Genomic DNA, 20,037 nt, shown 5'->3' with positions numbered 1-20,037 from the left:
ATCATGTCTTCCTTCGTCAACACGATGACCTCTCTCAGCGTCAAACAAGGTAAACATAAACTACTGTACTGTAAATCATGGTTTGAGGTAATCATGTATGATCATTTAACCCTGAGAGTGTACAATTGCAACAGGTCATTATTTCTTTATACAGTCTTTCAGTTCAATTAACCCATTTAGGCCTGAGGTCGAAATTAAAAAAAAAGTCTTCAAAATCCTGACGGCTTTCTGAAATGTTTCTGTTTCAGTTGTGCTCAATATTTCATGTCAAGGAAAGGACCCCAATATGAAAATATGTTGTTCCAGGGACCCCAACACAGAAGCAAAGAATTGAGTTAAAATGTTCACTCTGTAACAATATATATTCAAAGATGTGAGGCACATTTTCACCATTTAAAAGAAATAGCAGACCTACAAGCTCGTAGAGCGCCACTCGGCGTGAGCTTGTAGATCTTGTATAACATAAAAGGGGTTCCCGCGCAAAATGGGTTAATACTGGAATGTACTGTGTTTATATTATGCCAAAAACTGTTTCATGGTTTCTCTCTCTCAAAAAAATCTAAAAGGAAAAGAAAAACCTGGTACAACAGAATAACATTCATAAGCCAAACGCCAGCAGACAGTAAACATCAAAGATTAAATGCTTATGTCCATGTCAGCTCAGTGTTGTGGAATATAATTATTGAAGGATGGTGTGATGTGTGTGAATATTGTTTTAAAAATAACATCAAACACAGTGTTGTGGTAATTTTGCACATGCTTGTTCCTTATAGTGGAGGATGGAGATGTGTTTGACTTCAGAGGCATGAGACTGGACTGGTTCAGATTGCAGGTACACACACACACACACACACACACACACACACACACACACACACACACACACACACACACACACACACACACACACACACACACACACACACACACACACACACACACAGTTGAACTTGATACCAACTACATGTTATTCAGGAACAAATTGCAGCAGACTGTGACTGTGTGAAAGCACACCTAGGCATGACTGATGTACAGTACTACATCGGTCAGTGCGTGCGTGCGTGCGTGCACATGTGTGCATTGGCGAAGGTGCGTGCATTGGCGGAGGTGCGTGTGTGTGCGTATTGCCAGTTCCACCCACAATCTGTCTCTCACTTCCAAGTCACAGCATCACTCGTACAATGTACGTGTGTGTGTGTGTGTTGAAAAGTATACTTTTGGGAAGTGTGGAGAGGTTCGACAGCCCTTGACACACGGACACACACACACACACACACACAGACACACGCACGGACACACACACAGACACACACACAGCTGTGTCTCCATCCATCCAAAACCATGACACTGCCAGAGTGAACATGTTGAAAGATTGTATCAGAGAGAGAGAGAGAGAGAGAGAGAGAGACATGCATTTAGCAAAATAATACTCAGTTGTTCTTAACCCATTCTGAACGGGAACCCATTTTGGTGTTAGCATCATGTCATGCTTTAGCTATTGAAAAATAGCAGACCTACAAGCTCATAGCGCGCCACCGAGTGGCGCGCTACGAGCTTGTAGATCTGCTATTTTTGAAAAATCGAAGAACGACTGACATTTTTAGAATCTGATCTCAGGTCAGAATGGGTTCATCAGACCAGTGTGTGTCCTAGTGGAAACCTCGTATGAATCTGATCTCAGGTCAGAATGGGTTAAAAAGACGCTAACGTGTGTTTTGCAATGACACAGGGCTACACCAGGATCAACGCCTTCAACTGGTCCAAGATTCGAAAGCTGAGCTTCAAGCGCAAGAAGTTCCTCATCAAGCTGAGATCAGACCCCACTGTAAGTCTTCTGTTCTTATGACGGGTTGGGGGGGGGGAGGGACTTGGCGAAAAAGGAAAGGTTCTATTTAATTGTCTTCCTCCTGTCTGTCTGTGTGTGTGTGTGTGTCTCGCAGCAAAGTTCTCACCACGGCACGTTGGAGTTCAACATGGCGAGCAGAGACTGCTGCAAGGTGTTCTGGAAGATCTGCGTGGAGTACCACGCCTTCTTCAGGCTGTTCGAGGAGCCCAAACCCAAACCCAAGCCGGTTCTGTTCACCCGGGGGTCCTCCTTCCGCTTCAGGTAAAAAAAGGAAATCACATTCGTGTCCCAGACTGTTGGCTCAACCGTCTTGACACCTATAGGCCAACCAAGCCAGCCGGACGGACGGCGTGCCGCGGGTTCGACTCCCCCGAGCCTGGCGGCTTAGGGTTAGGGTTACATACATTGCTAATAATACATTGCTTGTATTATTAGAGGCCTCGAGCCCTGCATGTCCAGAACGCATTTTTTAATGCTGCCCTCGATGCGCAGTTGCCATAAGAATTTCCCAAATTCGGAATCATCCAAATCCTCTAAAATATAAAATAGATCCTCCATAGGCTCCATTATTGGTTAAGATGTTGGAGTAAAGATTCAGGATCTGAAAAGAAGTCAGAAGAAAATGTTAGATTAAATTCCTCAGACCATATTTATCATAGGCCTTATAATATTTTAATAACCACTTGAACCGTATAGGGAGGGGTGGGGGGGTTTGTGAGCTTGTAGATCTGCTATAAGTGCTATTTTGAGTGGAGAGGTTTGGTGTAAAGGGGGAAAGAACACACAGAGCCATGGGTCAAGTTTACAAGGGTGTCTAAATGCATGTGAATCAGACATATAGGACAAACCAAAAACATTCACTTACACAACACTGATGATAGTGTTGTTGAATATGTATGGCTAGCTATACAAAATCTATGAAAAGGTGGACGGGTGGGAAATTTGGTATATATAGTCTTTTTTATTGGCCTAAAATATTGTCTATATACATACATTCATGAATCCACTTGCCCGGCTGTCGGTATTGAGCAATTTATTTTATAGGGGTTTCTTGTGACTCTCACAAGAAACCAGACTCAGGTGTGGTCCAATAATCTCACTGACGATCCAACTCCACCCTGCCAATCAGCCCTAGCAGGCCATGCAGGGAGAGGGTCATCACACCATAATATCCAGTACACCACTATAAAAATTGCTCAATACTGCAGAACAGAATCAAGTAGGCTATAGTAAACTCTAAAAAAGAAACAGCCCCGTGAAGGTTATCAAAACGTGGCATGGGCTGAAGCTTAAACACTGATTAGATATAGAAGAAAGTTACATTACAGTCACACTGAGCTGTAGCACCTGCCAAGAAGAGGAGCGCATTCCAGCTAATAAATTAATTAATAATAGGACATAACTGTACAGAGGCCAAAAATACCTGCAGGGGGGGGACAGGCATGGGCCTGCCCTGGACACCTCTTGTTTCATCCGCTCAAGAATATCCATCCTGTTTGGGTAGCCTAAAATAAGCTACTAGCTCACTGGCACACCGTGACAAAGCTAGAGAACCGAATCCAAACATTTCTAAACCGTTTCTATTAACCCATTCTGACCGGGCACCCATTTTGGTGTTAGCATCATGTTATGCTTTACCTATTGAAAAATAGCAGATCTACAAGCTCATATCGCGCCACCGAGTGGCGCGATACGAGCTTGTAGGTCTGCTATTTTTGAAAAATTCGAAGAACGACTGACATTTTTCGAATCTGATCTCAGGTCAGAATGGGTTCATCAGACCAGTGTGTGTCCAGTGGAAAACCTCGTATGAATCTGATCTCAGGTCAGAATGGGTTAAAGGACATGTTTTTTTTCCAATTCAATTCAATTCAAACTTTATTCAAGACACTCACAGGGGGGTCCATATAGGGCAGAACACATAAAACATAAAAACACAAAAGTAAACAAACTATAAATAAAATAAACAAAGTATAAACAAACAGGGGGGACTTATCTCTGTACATACAGGCTAGAACGCCAGTGGCTCCACAGCTTGAAATACAACATGTGTATTTCATTTCAGAAGCTGATTATTCGTGGTCTATAGAAACGGATGTTCACGATATAAAAAACCCATACTGACAGCAGTGCGCCATTTCATCAACCGCGGATTCATTATCTGGAAGTCAAGATTGCTTTCCCGTGAACTCTATGTCTAACGAAACGAAGCTCTGGGCTTGCTCCTCGTCGTCGTTCATAAAGTAACTCATCGACATGAAGTACCTCGGCTAAGCGGGAGTGCTTGTGGACATTCTCTCCCTTGTGAACGGTGGGCTGCAGCTGTTGCAACACGCCTCTGCTGCTGGTTAGGGCGCGGGTCAGACGAGCAAACTTCCCCCAACCTGAGGATACAAAACATATCAGGAACAATGTGTCAACCATAGACTGTAAAAAATATGGACAAAGCGTTCCCCGGGTCTAACATGAACGTAAAATGAAGCCTGAAATCCCTTGCACTGTAAGTCGCCATCTTTCAAGATCCGTTTGAGCCCAGTTTGGCCATTGGCTGGCCCAGACAACGAGGCGGGACTTCCCCCCTTCTTCTTCGTTGGTTTTTATTTTGACTCGAGTGGGTGGGGGATGAACTGTAACGGTAGCCACGCCCCTCAGAACATGCGCGACTTTATGGTCATTTCTTTTATAAATGGGGCCATCATTTTCCAAAAATAATATTATGACATTAGAAATGAGACTTTAAACTAGTGACTGGAAGCGAAAAGTATTCATGACCATGTTTATTAAGGTAATACAGTCTAGGTGAAGTTGGGCCCAAATACATGGACTTCTATGGGGCTATGGTTTTTTTTGAGCCCAATGATAGCGCCACAACAGGCCATTATATGAACTTTCATTTCCTTAGTGGCTTCAAAAAATCTGTCTGACTGACCCCTGGTGTCAACTCATAAAGTGATAATTTCTTCAGATCAGGTAAATATAAAAATGTGCATTAATATATTATAAACATATACTGCATACCTCAACTTTACATTCAGTTCGCAAAGTTGTGTGCATGTTAATATACAACATTCATATTTTAGATTAAGCAATTATTAATTAAACCACTACTCTTTCTTACGTATGATGTTTGGCTTCGGTTGCTATTCCCCAAAAGATCATTGGAAGCACATTTGCATTGGATGGGAGTGGCCTACGGCCTACCTTTAAACTACTTGGGCTAAAATTGGCCTTACAGACATATTGTAATAAAATAATAGTTACTGTAGAGATCTATGAAACAGACTATATGGCTGTGTGTATAAAACGGCTTATCATGTTATCATGCTATGTGAATTAGTAGATAGTTTAAATACATTGTACTGTATCTAGCAATTCAATTGGTTTCTTTTTTGTATGTACTGTATACAGACAAGGGGGAAGTACCATACTGTAGTATTGGGAAGCATGGGTAAGGGTTTGAACTTTGAACAAATCTGGCAAGAGCTCAGGTAAAGGAGCTTAAAGCTGCACTATGTAACCTTCCTATTCTACCCCAGATTTGAACCTGGTTTCATTCGCAATGCTCAATGCCATTGAGCTAATAGAGCCTGCAGCCTGCTTGCTCAGGGGGTGAATTGAATCTTGAACAATCTGATCTTGTGTCTACACTCTACAGTAGGTGAGACATGACCTTTTTGACACAATCTAAATGTCTCAATAGACCAAATATAACCACCCCAATTCTATAAGTTATATTGTATCAATAACAAATCCTACCAGTACAGACTGGACAAAATGAAAATGTATTCATAAAAAAAGTGATGCGTTTAACTACAGCATATGTGAGACCCAGATGGGCTAACTCTATATGGAACCGTATATGACAATGTCAGCTGGCACAAGATGCTTCACGTTTGGGTTACTCGTCGTGTGGGCTTCAAAGTGGTTCTACGAGCGCATTGAGGCGTGCCTCAACTAGGTCATTTGATGCGACGCCCAAGTGGACCCTAATTGGGCTTGCCCATGTGGGTTTTAATTAGATTCTACCAAGGCCCTATAGGTCAGACCGAACCGGCTCATTTCTGTGGGGTTGACATGGCGTAGTAGGTAGACTGGAGATGACGTCAGGTTACACGTTTCTTTTTGTTTTGTTACACCGATTGGCTGTAGGGGTTGTTTGTCAACACTGTAGTCCCGTAACCAGAGTCAGACTCCATTTGCATGTATGGAAATGCAATTTCTATGACGTGGCCAAAAAAAAGGCCTTTTGACGAATGACTGAGTGTATGAGGCTGTGAGCTTCAGTTCCTGAGTTCCCGAGGGATCCTCACGGCTCTCTATCATATTGCCGAATTTCGTGAAAAACGACGAAAGCACAGAACTGCCAAAACTGCTAAAACTGGCGGAATTTTCCCCCGATAACAAAGAGCGCAAAACAGCGGCCTGGGCCGTGGCTCAGCGGTCCAGGCACCTTGGCTGGCAATCCAGTCTGGAAGTGTGCTGCGGGGTTCGACTCCCGATCCTGACGGCCTTCACTGCATGTCACCCCCATCTCTCTCTCCCCATTTCCTGTCAGCCTATACTGTCTATCCCTCCATAAATAAATAATAATAAAGGTGAAAGCCACAAAAAAAATATATATAGCAGCGATACAATGGGACCAAGCAATGACAAAAAAATCACACCCGTGTGAACTGAGCGCTGCAGGCTGCTGCAGCAACACCACTGGCTGGCTGCAGTTACAGTGCTCAGTGTGAATGGGCCCTTTTAGGCTGCTGCAGCTGTTCGTACGACAGACAGAACACACATAGACAAACCCGTACCTCGACACGAACACGGAGAATACACACATTTATCGCTAGACCAAGTGTAGCGATGGACAAAAACAATTGAACCCCTCTTTGTCTATTTTTTCTTCTAAACATTGTTAAATACAACGCACATGTACTTGACCCCCCCTGGCTGGTTCACCTGAGTGAGGGGTATGGATGTTGGAGAGACCCGAAACCCCGATGACCTCGGGATACATCACTGAGGATAACGTCCCAGCTGCATCCATGCGGTGTATTTTAGTTTTAGCATTGATACAATCGTTTATTTACATTTCCATTATACTTCGACGCAGTTACTAGATCGTTATACACCCCCTAGTTGGTGCTGTAGCATATTGTCTCACAATGCGAGATGTAACTCTAAAACACATCTGACGGGAGATATGGAAACCAGACGGGAGATTAACCCATTCTGAACGGGAACCCATTTTGGTGTTAGCATCATGTTATGCTTTAGCTATTGAAAAATAGCAGATCTACAAGCTCATAGCGCGCCACCGAGTGGCGCGCTACGAGCTTGTAGGTCTGCTATTTTTGAAAAATCGAAGAACGACTGACATTTTTAGAATCTGATCTCAGGTCAGAATGGGTTAATCAGACCAGTGTGTGTCCAGTGGAAACCTCGTATGAATCTGATCTCAGGTCAGAATGGATTAATTGACTGATGCCAACCTTTGGTGGAGTCGTCCTCGATGGGCTGTTTGAAGGCCGTGATGTCACTGAACTGGCAAAGAAACAGAACAACCTTCTCCTGTTCATTGCGAATGGGAGCAATTTTGACAAAGAACCAAACGGGTGTCCCTGAAACAAAAGGGGGAGAAAAAGACGATTGATGCTCATTTAATAAGACAATGGTATTAAATAAAAATCCATATTGTACAGCATAAGTATAATGTTGAAATTGTACTAGTCTTTGAGACCCTTGAGAAACATTTCTAGTAACACCTGACCTGCTGGTACCCACTGAGCATTTTTGTAGTCGTTTAGATGGCAAATAATTCGTCTTAAAAACTGGGGTAAAAATAGTCTAAAAATGAACGTTTTTTTAGCAGTCTAGGCTTAGATTAGACTAATCTAATAGAACAATATATATAATATATATAATATATAGACGTTGAAACGATGTTGTTTCAACATCTAATCTAAGCCTAGACTGCTAAAAATAACTTTCATTTTTAGACCATTTTTACCCCATTTTTTTAGACGCTCATTTAGACGTCTAAAAGCCGAAAATTGCTCAGTGGGTAGAAAAAGGTTATACCATGCAAGTGGATATAAATACATGGTCTGATTCTCGACCAATTAGTACTTCTGCCGAGCTAGAAATGTTACGGGCTGCCTTTGAACTCTGCTGTGCATTACAGAGGCCAGGAATACATTTGCATAAGAGATTAAGAGGAAAACAACATTTATCTCTCCACTTGACGAAGCTATACACTTACTGTTTTTCTTGTACATTAGTATTTCAAATGAATTCATCTCGTAGTTCTCAAACGTTAGTCGCACTTTCTCACTTGTGTCCTTGTCTGTGAGCTCCCCATACATGAAGCTGGAAAGCACAAAGGGGGAAATATCATTTTAAATATTTCATATCCATTTGGCATGATGAGAAAAGCAGACATTCAGGCACCTTTGCGCCGCATTGCAACTCTTAAATGTGTGAATTATCTTTGTAACAGAAGACAGATTTTCTGAGGGTGAAATTATTTTATATATCAACAAATAGGATACATCAATGAGGATATACGTCCCAGGTGCATCCATGCAATGTAGAGTTTTGTTTTAGAATTGATACAATCGATTATTTCCATTGCAAAAAATGATTCGATACGATTATTTGCATTACATACTACATTAGCATACATTTTCACAATTCCCCATCTTAAACACAAATATTGGTATGTAATACATGCCCATCTCCTCTACAACTAAATATGACAATTCTGTGTTATTCACTGCATAGTATACTTTTAACTTGACTGTGAACAATCTCCGTGTGCAAATCTCCACTGTCAAATTAGACTATTATGGAATTCCATTGAGTAAAATTTGATTAATGATGGTTGAAATAAATCATGACGGCATACTTTTTTCCCCCTTCTGAACGCCTTAATTGGCTTTATGCAAAAGAACCTCACAAAAACGAATGAATGCTGAATAGAGGGTCAAGCAGCAATGAGCAATCATTTAACCACATACTGTACTGACGTTCATCTCACTTTGCTAGTTAATGCCATCCTTGGTAGCACCATGTCCTAGCTTGATCTAAATATAACTGGAGTAATATGAAATGCAAAGGGAAGGGTAATATTAATTAGACTATCTGAGGGCTGTATTTTGCGTGTCTTAAGTACCAGGTCTTATTACTTAAAGGGTAAGACCACTTTTTTTTGAGGTTTGGGTTGTGTAGTTACTTTGCCATGATGCAACTCCAAATGTGGACAAGAAATAAAAAATAACTGCTCCAGTGATTAGAAATTGATAATTCAAAATATGCTCCTCATTGACTTACATTGATGTAAAACAGCTCTCAAAGTCACTCTTTTAGTACGTAAACAAACAATGTTGATTCAGACAATATAGAGTATCACCAAAACTCATGTGGTTTTATTTTTTCATAAAAATGTTATCTTCCTGTTGATTTGTCCCGGACTGGATCTGTGGATCCGGATCCAGACCTTCAAATAGTAAAATCAACAGGAATCTAACATTTTTATGAATATATTGTCTGAATCAACTTAGTTTGCGTTTGTTTACGTACTAAAAGAGTGACTTTGAGAGCTGTTTTAGCTACAATGTAAGTCAATGAGGAGCATATTTTGAATTATCAATTTCTAATCACTGGAGCAGTAATTTCTTTCTTGTCCACATGGAGTTGCATCATGGCAAAGTAACTACACAACCCAAACCTCAAAAAAAGTGGTCTTACCCTTTAACTTAAAACCTGGAGGCGTGATCAATGCCATTTGGCTATTCTGAGTGGCCAAAGAGCATTGACCACACCTCCAGGTCTTAAGTTAAGTAATAAGACCTGGTACTTAAGACACACAAAATACAGACCAGAGTCTTAAGAGAAGTGGTTGATCCAAAATCATTGACAAAGCCTTGCTATCAACATTCAGTAACACATGGTCACAGCATTGCTTTCAACTATAGATAAAAGTGTGACTGTGAGGCTAGAATAGACACATCAATTTAGCAACTCAGTGGCCTTGTAGTTATTGCCCTGAGACTTCGAGGTCAGGGGTTCAATTCCCGGCCGAGTGTTAACCCATTCTGACCTGAGATCAGATTCATACGAGGTTTCCACGAGGTCTGATGAACCCATTCTGACCTGAGATCAGATTCTGAAAATGTCAGTCGTTCTTCGATTTTTCAAAAATAGCAGACCTACAAGCTCGTAGCGCGCCACTCGGTGGCGCGCTATGAGCTTGTAGATCTGCTATTTTTCAATAGCTAAAGCATAACACAATGCCAACACCAAAACGGGTTCCCGTTCAGAATGGGTTAAGGTACGCAGGATGACTGAACCCAAAAATGCAGAGCCACAAACCAGATTCCAAAATCCAAGGATTTATTTAAGCCAAGGTAGTAAGGGTAACAAAACAAAGGAAGCTGTAAGCTCAGGAAACTCAAACTCCATTCAAAAACATTTCAGAAGGTACAAAACAAACTAGTAAGTCCAAAAGGCAAAACTGTACAGAACCAGGCAGTTAATCATAGTCCAAAAACGCAAACCTTTCAAGGAGAACCAGGAACAATAGGGGTACAGCTCAGGGACGAAGACAAATGTTCTGACAGTTTGTGTTTGTGAGGAGTCCAGTTATATAGGGAGCAGGTAATGGGCAAAGTGTTCACAGGTGGGCTGACGAGGGAGTTGGAGACAGGTGTGCAGTGTGATGGAATGGAAAGAGGGAGTGGCCAGGGAGGAGACATGGTCTGTGGAGTGACAGATCATGACAACATCACTTCTTTTGATGTCAGGGTGGGAAAATGCAACTGTTGCGCACCAACAATAGCTGGAAAATGACCTGCGTCAGCTCACCCGATGCTTGTCGCAAATTCAAATAAACATGAAACAAACATAATGCACCAGTCAGATAAGTATAGTAGGGTTCGAGTGGTTAATGGCTGTGAGCTGACAACTCAATTAGTGTTGCACAGCACACATTTCGTGTGCACACAGCCCAGTGTTGCACAGCACACATTTCTCACATATATCCTACTCTGTTGCACCAGGTGACTCTCGAGGCCCTAATTACCCCGGCTTACCAACAAACCACACCTCAATGCCAAAGTTGTTACCCCTGCAATATTAAAGTCATATTGCGTAATAGTTCGGACAGTTTAATAGTTCCACCGCCAAAACAAACGCTGTAGGGTCCTCGCGTCAAGGACATTTTGGAACGCAACAACATTGTCAGAAGTGGTATGTACTGTATTAAGTTGAATGAAATAAATAAATAAATACATTGCCCTTATGCATTGTCGGTGCCTGCGTCATGTTGGTGTGAGTATTGGGGTCAAACTCATAACTAAAAGTACGGTATAGAGAGGTTTAGTTGAAAACGTTACACAGTATATGACTTTATATTTATGCTGAAATATCTCCTCGCCTACCTGCATGTGCTGCTTTTCTGCATGACTTCAGCCCTGTGGTACCCCGACAACTTGCAGAAACCATCATTGCTGTAGACAATGGGCCAGTCCACTATCTGTGCATTTCCAAGGACAAAGTTGGTGTCTGTTTAAAATTAAATGGGAAAGAAAAGGCTGAATACTTGAAGGTGTTACGTAAAAACTGTCAGCAATAACATAACATTTGACAAAACATTAAGCTACAAGTATTGCATCAACATGGAAAGACCAATGCCAAATGCATTTGATCTCAAACAAAACAAATAATCTGGGCTAAATGCAGTGGAATAACAGTTATTCAGGAAATGACTACACTTACAGTAGTATGCTGTAATAATATGTGTCTTTAGAATTAATCTCTGTCCTCATTGAACATTACCATGAACCTCGCAAATGTGATGTTATTGTATGATAATGTATATGATTGAGGAGAAGTTCTGAATGCCACATATCGTAGCACATGTTGACTCAAATTGAATTCCAATTACATTTAGCTGAATAATGAATTTGAAAGATGACATATGGTACAACTCATAAACAAATGGGGGGAAAAAGACATTCAACGTGAATACTAGCCTGGCTAATAAGCCAGACTATAATATCATATCACACAACACTGTCGCCTCCGGCTGATTCGGTCTGGCTGATGATGAATACACCTTGCATGAACGGCATAGTCCCTATACTCCAGAACACACAAATAACTCTAATAAACACCAAAACAGTAAACACAGGCTATAATTCAGCATTTTGCATGTATTATACACCACACGGACTATATCAATTCAGTCATGATGAGACATCACCCAAGTGCCTCAGATGAAAAAGGGGGACACGTAATCATGTTTTGGGAAATGCGAAAGAATCTAATCCTCTAAAAAAAATCTTGAAAGAAATTAACTGCTGATCCTCGCACAGCTATATATACTGTATCTTGGGGTGATGTCAAAATATTGACACATTTTGATGGTCCTGAAAAGAAACGTATTTTTATTAGCCATGCCCGGGCAGCCAAAAGAAAGGTGTATTCTATGTCATTGGAAATCAGAGACCCCTCTTCTCACTAAAACAGCGACAGCCGGCTTCCCACCCACGAACATGGCCAATGATTGTGTCTGTTGGAGCACCCAACCAGCCAGGGGCACCTACAGTATGAGAAACCAAACCCTAGTCATCACTATGGTGGGCTGGTGGTACTTTACCCTTGCAATCACCCAGACACTGTGTGTGAAATCCCTTTTTAAGGTCTCTGACATTGAAAGTGACTAATTAGCTGTATACTGGTTTGTCTAAATTATTCAAACGTGACATAGCATCCCATGTTTACCAGTTTTAAATTGAACATGAATGTATGCTCTTTCGTAGATTTTAAAGCATTTTTACAGATACATTGATTCTCGTCTTAACATGGTATTTGTATAGCCTATTTAGAAGGATATGAAGATATAAGTCAACATGTATAGCAACTGAAATAATGTAAAATATTATGGTATACCATTATGATATATGATATACCGCTACGTAAATGTTCCTTATTGTTACTCAAGCTCATTCTAGTGTCATAGATTAATGTTTTCTTGGACCTAAGAATGGTTCACTTCAAATATGATCAAACATCCTGCAGTGCAAACTGGTGGTTTTATTGAGATGATTTACCCATTGTGCACTTTCACTGCTTCTACTAATGTCACCATATGTGACTAAAAATAATAACACAAACGTAAACATGATCATATACTGAGTACAATACAGACTGCATAATATCTCACTGACAGTTATGTGTGTAAGGTTTTAGAGCTATACGGCCACACAGATTGTTCAGCTGTCCATTTACAAGATGAATATTTCCACTTCTGAAACAGACAAACTATGGATGTGAAAATAAAATGTGAATATATTTGTAAAAAAATAAAATGAATAATAACTTTTGCACTTTGAAGACACGTTATTGATGCAAAGATTCAATGACCACCTCACAGGGAAAGAAACAAAGGTGGAAGAAAGTGAAAATAAATTGAAAACTATGCAATTGCCATAAGACACACATTTCCAAGACAGGTATGGACACGCACGCACGCACGCACGCACGCACGCACATGATCTAAACTGGTCAACATCTCTATGATCACGTCACAACAAAACACATTGACCTGACAATTAAGCACATCAGTCTATTGACACAGAATGACAGAGAATGATAGTTCCATGCCAATGTGTTATTTTACAATGGTCATGTGCATGTTATTGTCGGTAAACATGGATAAGTTATTTTGGCAGTATAGCCCTGTGAATGTTCATTTAGTATATTGTGTGGCAACACACAGTTATGGTCTAACATATCAAACAAATGTGTGCCTTGTAAATGAACAGCATTTGGTATAGAACATGTTGTGATGTACACTACAAAGAGAGGAATAATAGAGAGGGGAAACATAGGCAACACTACAAACTATATGTATTATAATACCTGTCTGTCTATTTGACAGTGTCCAAACTGAAACATTTAAAAAGAAGAAAAAAAATAGGTTAATAAATAACAGAGAAAAACATCATCGTTCGCTTAATAAAGGATGTGAAGTGACCACCAAGATGGTGATATTATAATACTCGTGTTACAATATGCTGCTATGACATGAACTGGTGCAAGTGCGTTCTTCTGGCCAAGACAGGCAGCAGAACAATTTTTTGTTTCAGACGTAAAACAAACACAATCATAAAATATCAAGAAAGAGATCCTCAGCATTAGTCATCAACATCAAACAGGCAATATGAATCAAAACAACTACAGCATTACTATATACATGCATCCAGTAGTGAGACCAGCTCCTGGAGATGCAGGTCACTTTGCATCTGATTCCAAGCACAGTGATCAGCATACTTAACCCATTCTGACCCCAGATCAGATTCTAAAAAATGTCTTCTACATCCTGACAGTTTTCTGAAAAAGCCATGTTTCTATGTCAGTCGTTCTTTGATTTTTCAAAAAATAGCAGACCTACAAGCTCGTAGCGCGCCACTCGGTGGCACGCTATGAGCTTGTAGATCTGCTATTTTTCAATAGCATGATGCTAACACCAAAATGGGTTTGCACTGTGCTTTACCCAATGCAGTACAAGCTTCAGGGACAGATAGTAGACAAAAAACTTCCCATACTTGTTTAACATATCATGTAGATATCCATAGGCAAGATAGAAGAAGACCAAAATAGCCAACATGGCAGATCATCAAACCTGAGCATAAGACCAATGGCAAGTATAAGGGCTTTATTCTGTAATACATTTCAGGGCTCAATGGTAGACAGTAGGCAGCAGCAATTTGCCCTTTGGCCTCAACAAGGACTTCAGTTGTTTTGCATCAGTTGCTGAATGTGAGGCTTAAATGAGGGAATTATCAATTACAATTCCTATTTATAATAGTGGGCAGATACAGATTAAAGGGATATTTTAACCCACCTCTCTCTCTCTCTCTCTCGCTCTCTCTCTCTCATTAGCAGGCAACAGTGCAGCACTATCCCTCTCTCTGTTTCTGGCACAACAGCGGCCCTACTGGTACGCAGTCATATACTGGTGCTCATTAACCAACACATACGCACATAGGTGAACACGGGCATAGGTGAACACGGACATTGCTGTTCCTTTGAGTCGTTGCACCACTCAAAAATATATTTAAAAAAAAGAAAAGGAAAAAGGAAAAATCACTCAAGAACATTCTAATGTGTGAGGGAGCCGTGATTTTTCCATTACTGTTTTCATTCTTTTTTTTTTTTCTTTTTTTTTGTTAATCTAAAAAAGCCCCCAGCTGACCAGGCGGAGGCAGTATAATAACCATAATTACTGCATGTTTTTTTTTTTTAGGGGACACGGGGAGAACATGCAAACTCCACACAGAAAAGGCCCTTTCGCCAACCCACCGCCTCTGGATATGGGCGCTGATGAAGCGGAGGAGAGAAGCAAGTTGTACCTGACAAGAGCCTGGTTTGGAGTATACACAGAGCAATATATCACAGTATTATCAGCATAACATTAGTGTTGGATTTTTTTTTATTTTATTGAGACTGATTACATAATGGACAGAAGTGGTCCCAGGACCAATCCCTGGGGCACTATTACTGTATTGTGGAGAAGCAATCTAACTTTATTTATATTGCGTGTATGTTTATATTTGGTCCTTAAACGCCATCACTGCCATTCCATTCATGTTCAAAAGGTGTGGAAAAACACAGTGAGAACTTGTGAAACTGGGTAGGCATTGGTCATTTATCCTTTCAGTCAAATTACTGTACTATTATGATACTGGGATTTTGTGTCTGGAGTCTGGACTCTGGAAAAATCTATAATTTCAACATATTAAAGGCAAATTTGATCTTGAAGAGGGATGTTAATGGCACTGCATGTACTGCCGTCCATCTTGATTCAATGATTCTATGGTCTGTAACATTTTAATGACTGATTTCTCTTTTAACCCATTTACAGCTAGAATATTGGTGGCCAACTATTTCCAGTGTATTTACAGGAATAGCCTTGATCAGTCCCTGCACTGACAGAGCGCATGGTGGCATGGGTGTGCTTCACATTTTGTGAGACATTTACCTGCCATTGTTTTCTAGTGCGACTTAAAATGAGCGAGCTAGTTTGCGTGTTCACTGTTCAGTCTGTCTATAGCTCAAGCACACTTTGACAGGACAAGTAGTTGATACTTGGATACACATTGGCTGTTGATGGTATAAGATTGAGACAATTTTGGGTTAAAAACTCGAGCTAACATGAGAGTTTGTAAAGCAAGAAGAGACCTTATTTACACATCAGAAACGAGAACTATTCTAGGCTCATGTCCCTACGGGTCTGTATAAGAGGATGGCTTCTCTTTACATCACAGCAATATAGAGAACCTCAGGGGAAATAACCAAATTGACATGTAATTTAAGTTATTCCTTTTATCTGAGGAAAGCTAAATAATGACTTGCAAATATAGAACACATTTATCAAAAAGCGAGACATGGATGTAATCATGTAACAATCTATTCCATCATGAATGGAGCTCTTCCAGGCAGATCTACATTAACATTACTAATTTGAGGGTGAAATAAATGAGTATACATTTACTAATAATCTAGACTTTTTTTATATTATATTATATTATTATATTTTGTTCCACACTGAACTGCTTGCCAAAGCTTGGTTTCCCTGACCAACTCAGGGGGGACAACGAGAATGAAATAAAACTATTTTTTTTATTTCCCACCCACCCAATATGAAAGTAATGTAATATAAATCTACACGGGGGACAACTCATTTGTACTATATTATACTTTTCAGCTCCAACTGCATCGTTAGTAACATATCATTATGCACATTGTCTTATACTGGACGCAAGGACAGTGAAAATGACCCAACAGGTTTCTTAACTGGGTGCCATTTTTTGGGGGAACAAGTTGTGTCATAATAATTGAGATACAACAGGGACACTCTTACTCCATCACTCACACCACTCTCCTGTCCTTCCTTTCCTGCTGTGAGACTGAAATGTAAACAGCAGGAAAGGAAAGACTGTAGACAGGAAAGTGGTGTGAGTGAGTGATGGAGTTAAGAGTGCTCCTGTTGTATCTCTATCAGGATTATATGATGACACAACTTGTTCCCAAAAACATTCTCCATTCCATATGTAATAATATGGAAATTACATAAAATAATATTACTAACGTTAGTCTTTAAAACTTCATAATTACAAACTCAAAATCTTGTTCAATTTGGTTTTAAAATGATTTTTTAGATAAAAACACTTTATGATATTCTCGACCATGAATGTGAATATGCAAAAATGATTTCAAGTATTCTCAATTATTAGAGCAATTGGAAGCTATACTGTGTGAGTGAAAATGGGAATGACATGGGAGGTTTCAAATGTCCAAAACATAGTACATACACACTCTTGTTGAAACTGCTATAGTCCGAGGATGATGCACATAGAACAGATGTTAAGTTCGGCCTTATCAAACAACATTGGACATTGTACCTCGACTTTGCCAAAAATACAAATACAGCTCTTACAATGTGTAGTGTGTTCTTTTCTTTCTCCCCCCTTTATTAAATGGAGAAGAGGTGTTGGATAGTATGTTTTTGGACAACTAAAGGGTGAAATTGTGTGTGAGGCCAATCATTACGAGGAGATATTACAGGTAGAGAGGCAAAAATGCAACAATATATTCTAACATTGTTCTATTGTGAGTTTGTGACTCATTGTTCTCCCCATTCATTTATGAAAATATATTATCTCGTAAAATATTCACTGATCTGCAGATTGTGCAAAACACAATATTGACGTAGAGATGAAGTCAGAACCTTTTGGTTTGTTTTATTGAGATGATAAATAACTAATTGTTTGGTAGCCTAATGTAATATTTTGTCAACATATTGTGACCGTATTGTTAAAATAGGCTACACTTATTATATACTTAATACTTAATACTTACTTAGGCCTACTTAATTTAATTATAATACTACATAACATGGCAATGTAGTAACCTATGTAGAATTATGGCTTCACTTATGAGATATGAGTTTGTGTGCCAGGCTTTAGGCCTATAATGTTGTATTTCATAAAACATTTGTATGATACTTAACAATTGCTTGCATGTTTAGATAAATGTACAAAATTGACAAACTGAATTATTTATTTTATATTGCCTGCCCTGCAGTAAGCATAGTGCATTGTTCATTGTAGTGAGCTTATACAATTTAGGCTTTTGTCTGAATTAAAAAAAAAGCGAGAATTATGAAGATAGTATCTACTGTATCTAGTTTAGAGAGACCAACCAAGAGAGCATTATGCATGGAAATAATCTCTTACAACAGATCAGTTGTATCTGAGCTTGCATTATAGGGGTTCAATTCCCACCAAGGCATCAGTAGACAGATATTGTAAATGCAACATATGCACTTTGCAGGATGAGAGAACACACACACGCACACACACACGCACACGCACACGCGCACACACACACGCACACACACACACGCACTGACTGCACTGATGTTTAGCCTAGACTTTTCCTTCATTCACCAGAAATCCCATGCTACAGTCAACAGTCTACATTTTCCAACTGTAGGAATAATACGAATATTGATATTCTGAAACCAATATTTGGGGTACGCTTACGACTGAGGAGTAGGTCGAAAATACAGTACGTAAACATAAACACAGAAAGATAACTTCACAAAGGGGCTGGTGGCCATCTGATCACAACTGCCCAATACTTGCAACTCCGATGCTTAATTAATTGTCTGTTTAAGCAAGATTCGTATATTATTAGAAATGTTTGATAATCGTTTCTAAAAATGGACTGGCATGCTGCTGTCTTTTTTTGTAAGTTTAATGATAGGCTACACAGAACTCCATCCAATCCTTACCGTTCGATCGCCTGACAATATTCTCCAAAAAAGTGTTCTGAGGGGCCACAAGTCCTCTGCGACCCCCTGCCATCCTGTCGCTTCACTCAGTGCTCCGTGGGTGCATGGATAAGGAGGGAGATCTTCTATCCAGGGGCGTAGCGCTGCTCCAGACGTCTCTCTTCATGGTCTCCCCTCTTTTGAGACGTGATGCGGGTAGTTGGGGAGGGTTGTGTGCTGGGATGGATGTGGTGTACGGTGCAAGAAGAGCATCCCTGCGCATCTCGGGGAAGGAAAACAACGCGTGAGCGCACATCAGCATGGACGCGCATGGGAGTTTAGGAGGAAGGAGGGGCCGTGGGACCAGATTCTGACGAGTTAATACAATACAATATGCTTACGGGTCCATCTGCTGGCCATGCGACAACACTACACTTAATTAACACGCGTCCCAGCTAATGCACTGTGTGAAACGTGAATGCGACAAATTAATCACCCACCTGACCACCATTGGTCGACTCGGTGTCAATGGTCAACGACGCATTTTGGCCACATTAGCGGTGGACCATAAATGTAAAGCCCAGAGCTTCAACTCCCAAGACAGACAGGCTAAAGACAACAGCATGTTCTTATTTATCCCATGGGAAAAAACATTCAAGAGCCTAAAGAGAAAGAGAGGGAGGCTGGTCGGTCACTGACAGAAACCTAATGTCCCAGCACAGCTAACAAACGGGTGGGGTGGGTGGTGTGGTGACTGGGACTGGGAGGGAGGGAGCCAGCCAACACACGCAGGCAGCCCTCGTTCGATCACGACTCGCGTCCCACAACGACGTACAGTAGGCTATACTGAAGAAAGATGGTGCTGAAGCCTGAATTGCGGAATGCATGCTTTGAGATGGCGAGGAAACTATATCCATCCTGCCACTCTCTTCTGGACTGCGAGTCTGACTCTGCGACATATGGAGAATTTCTCGCATTTGAATAGAATCAGAAGAATATTATTGTCATTGTATAAGATGACATTGATTGGCAATCCAGTTCAAGTGCATTAAATAGTATTTAGACTGTATGGCGAGTAATTTAATAATTTACAGTATTTCGACTTAGGCATATTGTATGATAAGCCATCATGAATATTATATAGCTTTAAAAGTCCGGTAAATTGGTGGACTATACTGATTGAAGCAAGGTAGACTGCATTTGTTCCATTTCCACCAATGTGTAGCTTATGCTGGTTGCTGTAATGGTAGAAATTTCAGGGCCCAGGGGACACTTATGTAAGAAAATAACACCCCAATTTTTAAAGTGTGATCACTAAACCATTATCTATGCAACTGTATTGTCTGTCAATACCATT

The 20,037-nt window shown here is 40.4% G+C and overlaps 1 protein-coding gene across 1 annotated transcript; it reads left to right on the top strand.

Annotated features, from left to right (window-relative positions):
- Positions 1-3: 3 nt before the first annotated feature.
- On the top strand, positions 4-18,988 carry LOC308328888 (protein 4.1-like; the record flags this gene model as incomplete). Its single annotated transcript, XM_080783000.1, has 6 exons — positions 4-49; positions 774-832; positions 1,730-1,825; positions 1,941-2,107; positions 15,150-15,269; positions 18,901-18,988. 6 exons carry the CDS (start codon positions 4-6, stop codon positions 18,986-18,988), a joined length of 576 nt encoding a protein of 191 aa, XP_080639126.1.
- Positions 18,989-20,037: the final 1,049 nt, after the last annotated feature.

This window comes from Protomyctophum bolini (assembly GCF_963924005.1).
Source record: "Protomyctophum bolini genome assembly, chromosome: 14".
Lineage (NCBI taxonomy): Eukaryota > Metazoa > Chordata > Actinopteri > Myctophiformes > Myctophidae > Protomyctophum > Protomyctophum bolini.
The sequence above is the reverse complement of the archived record's forward strand: the minus strand, read 5'-3'. Positions and strand labels throughout refer to the sequence as shown.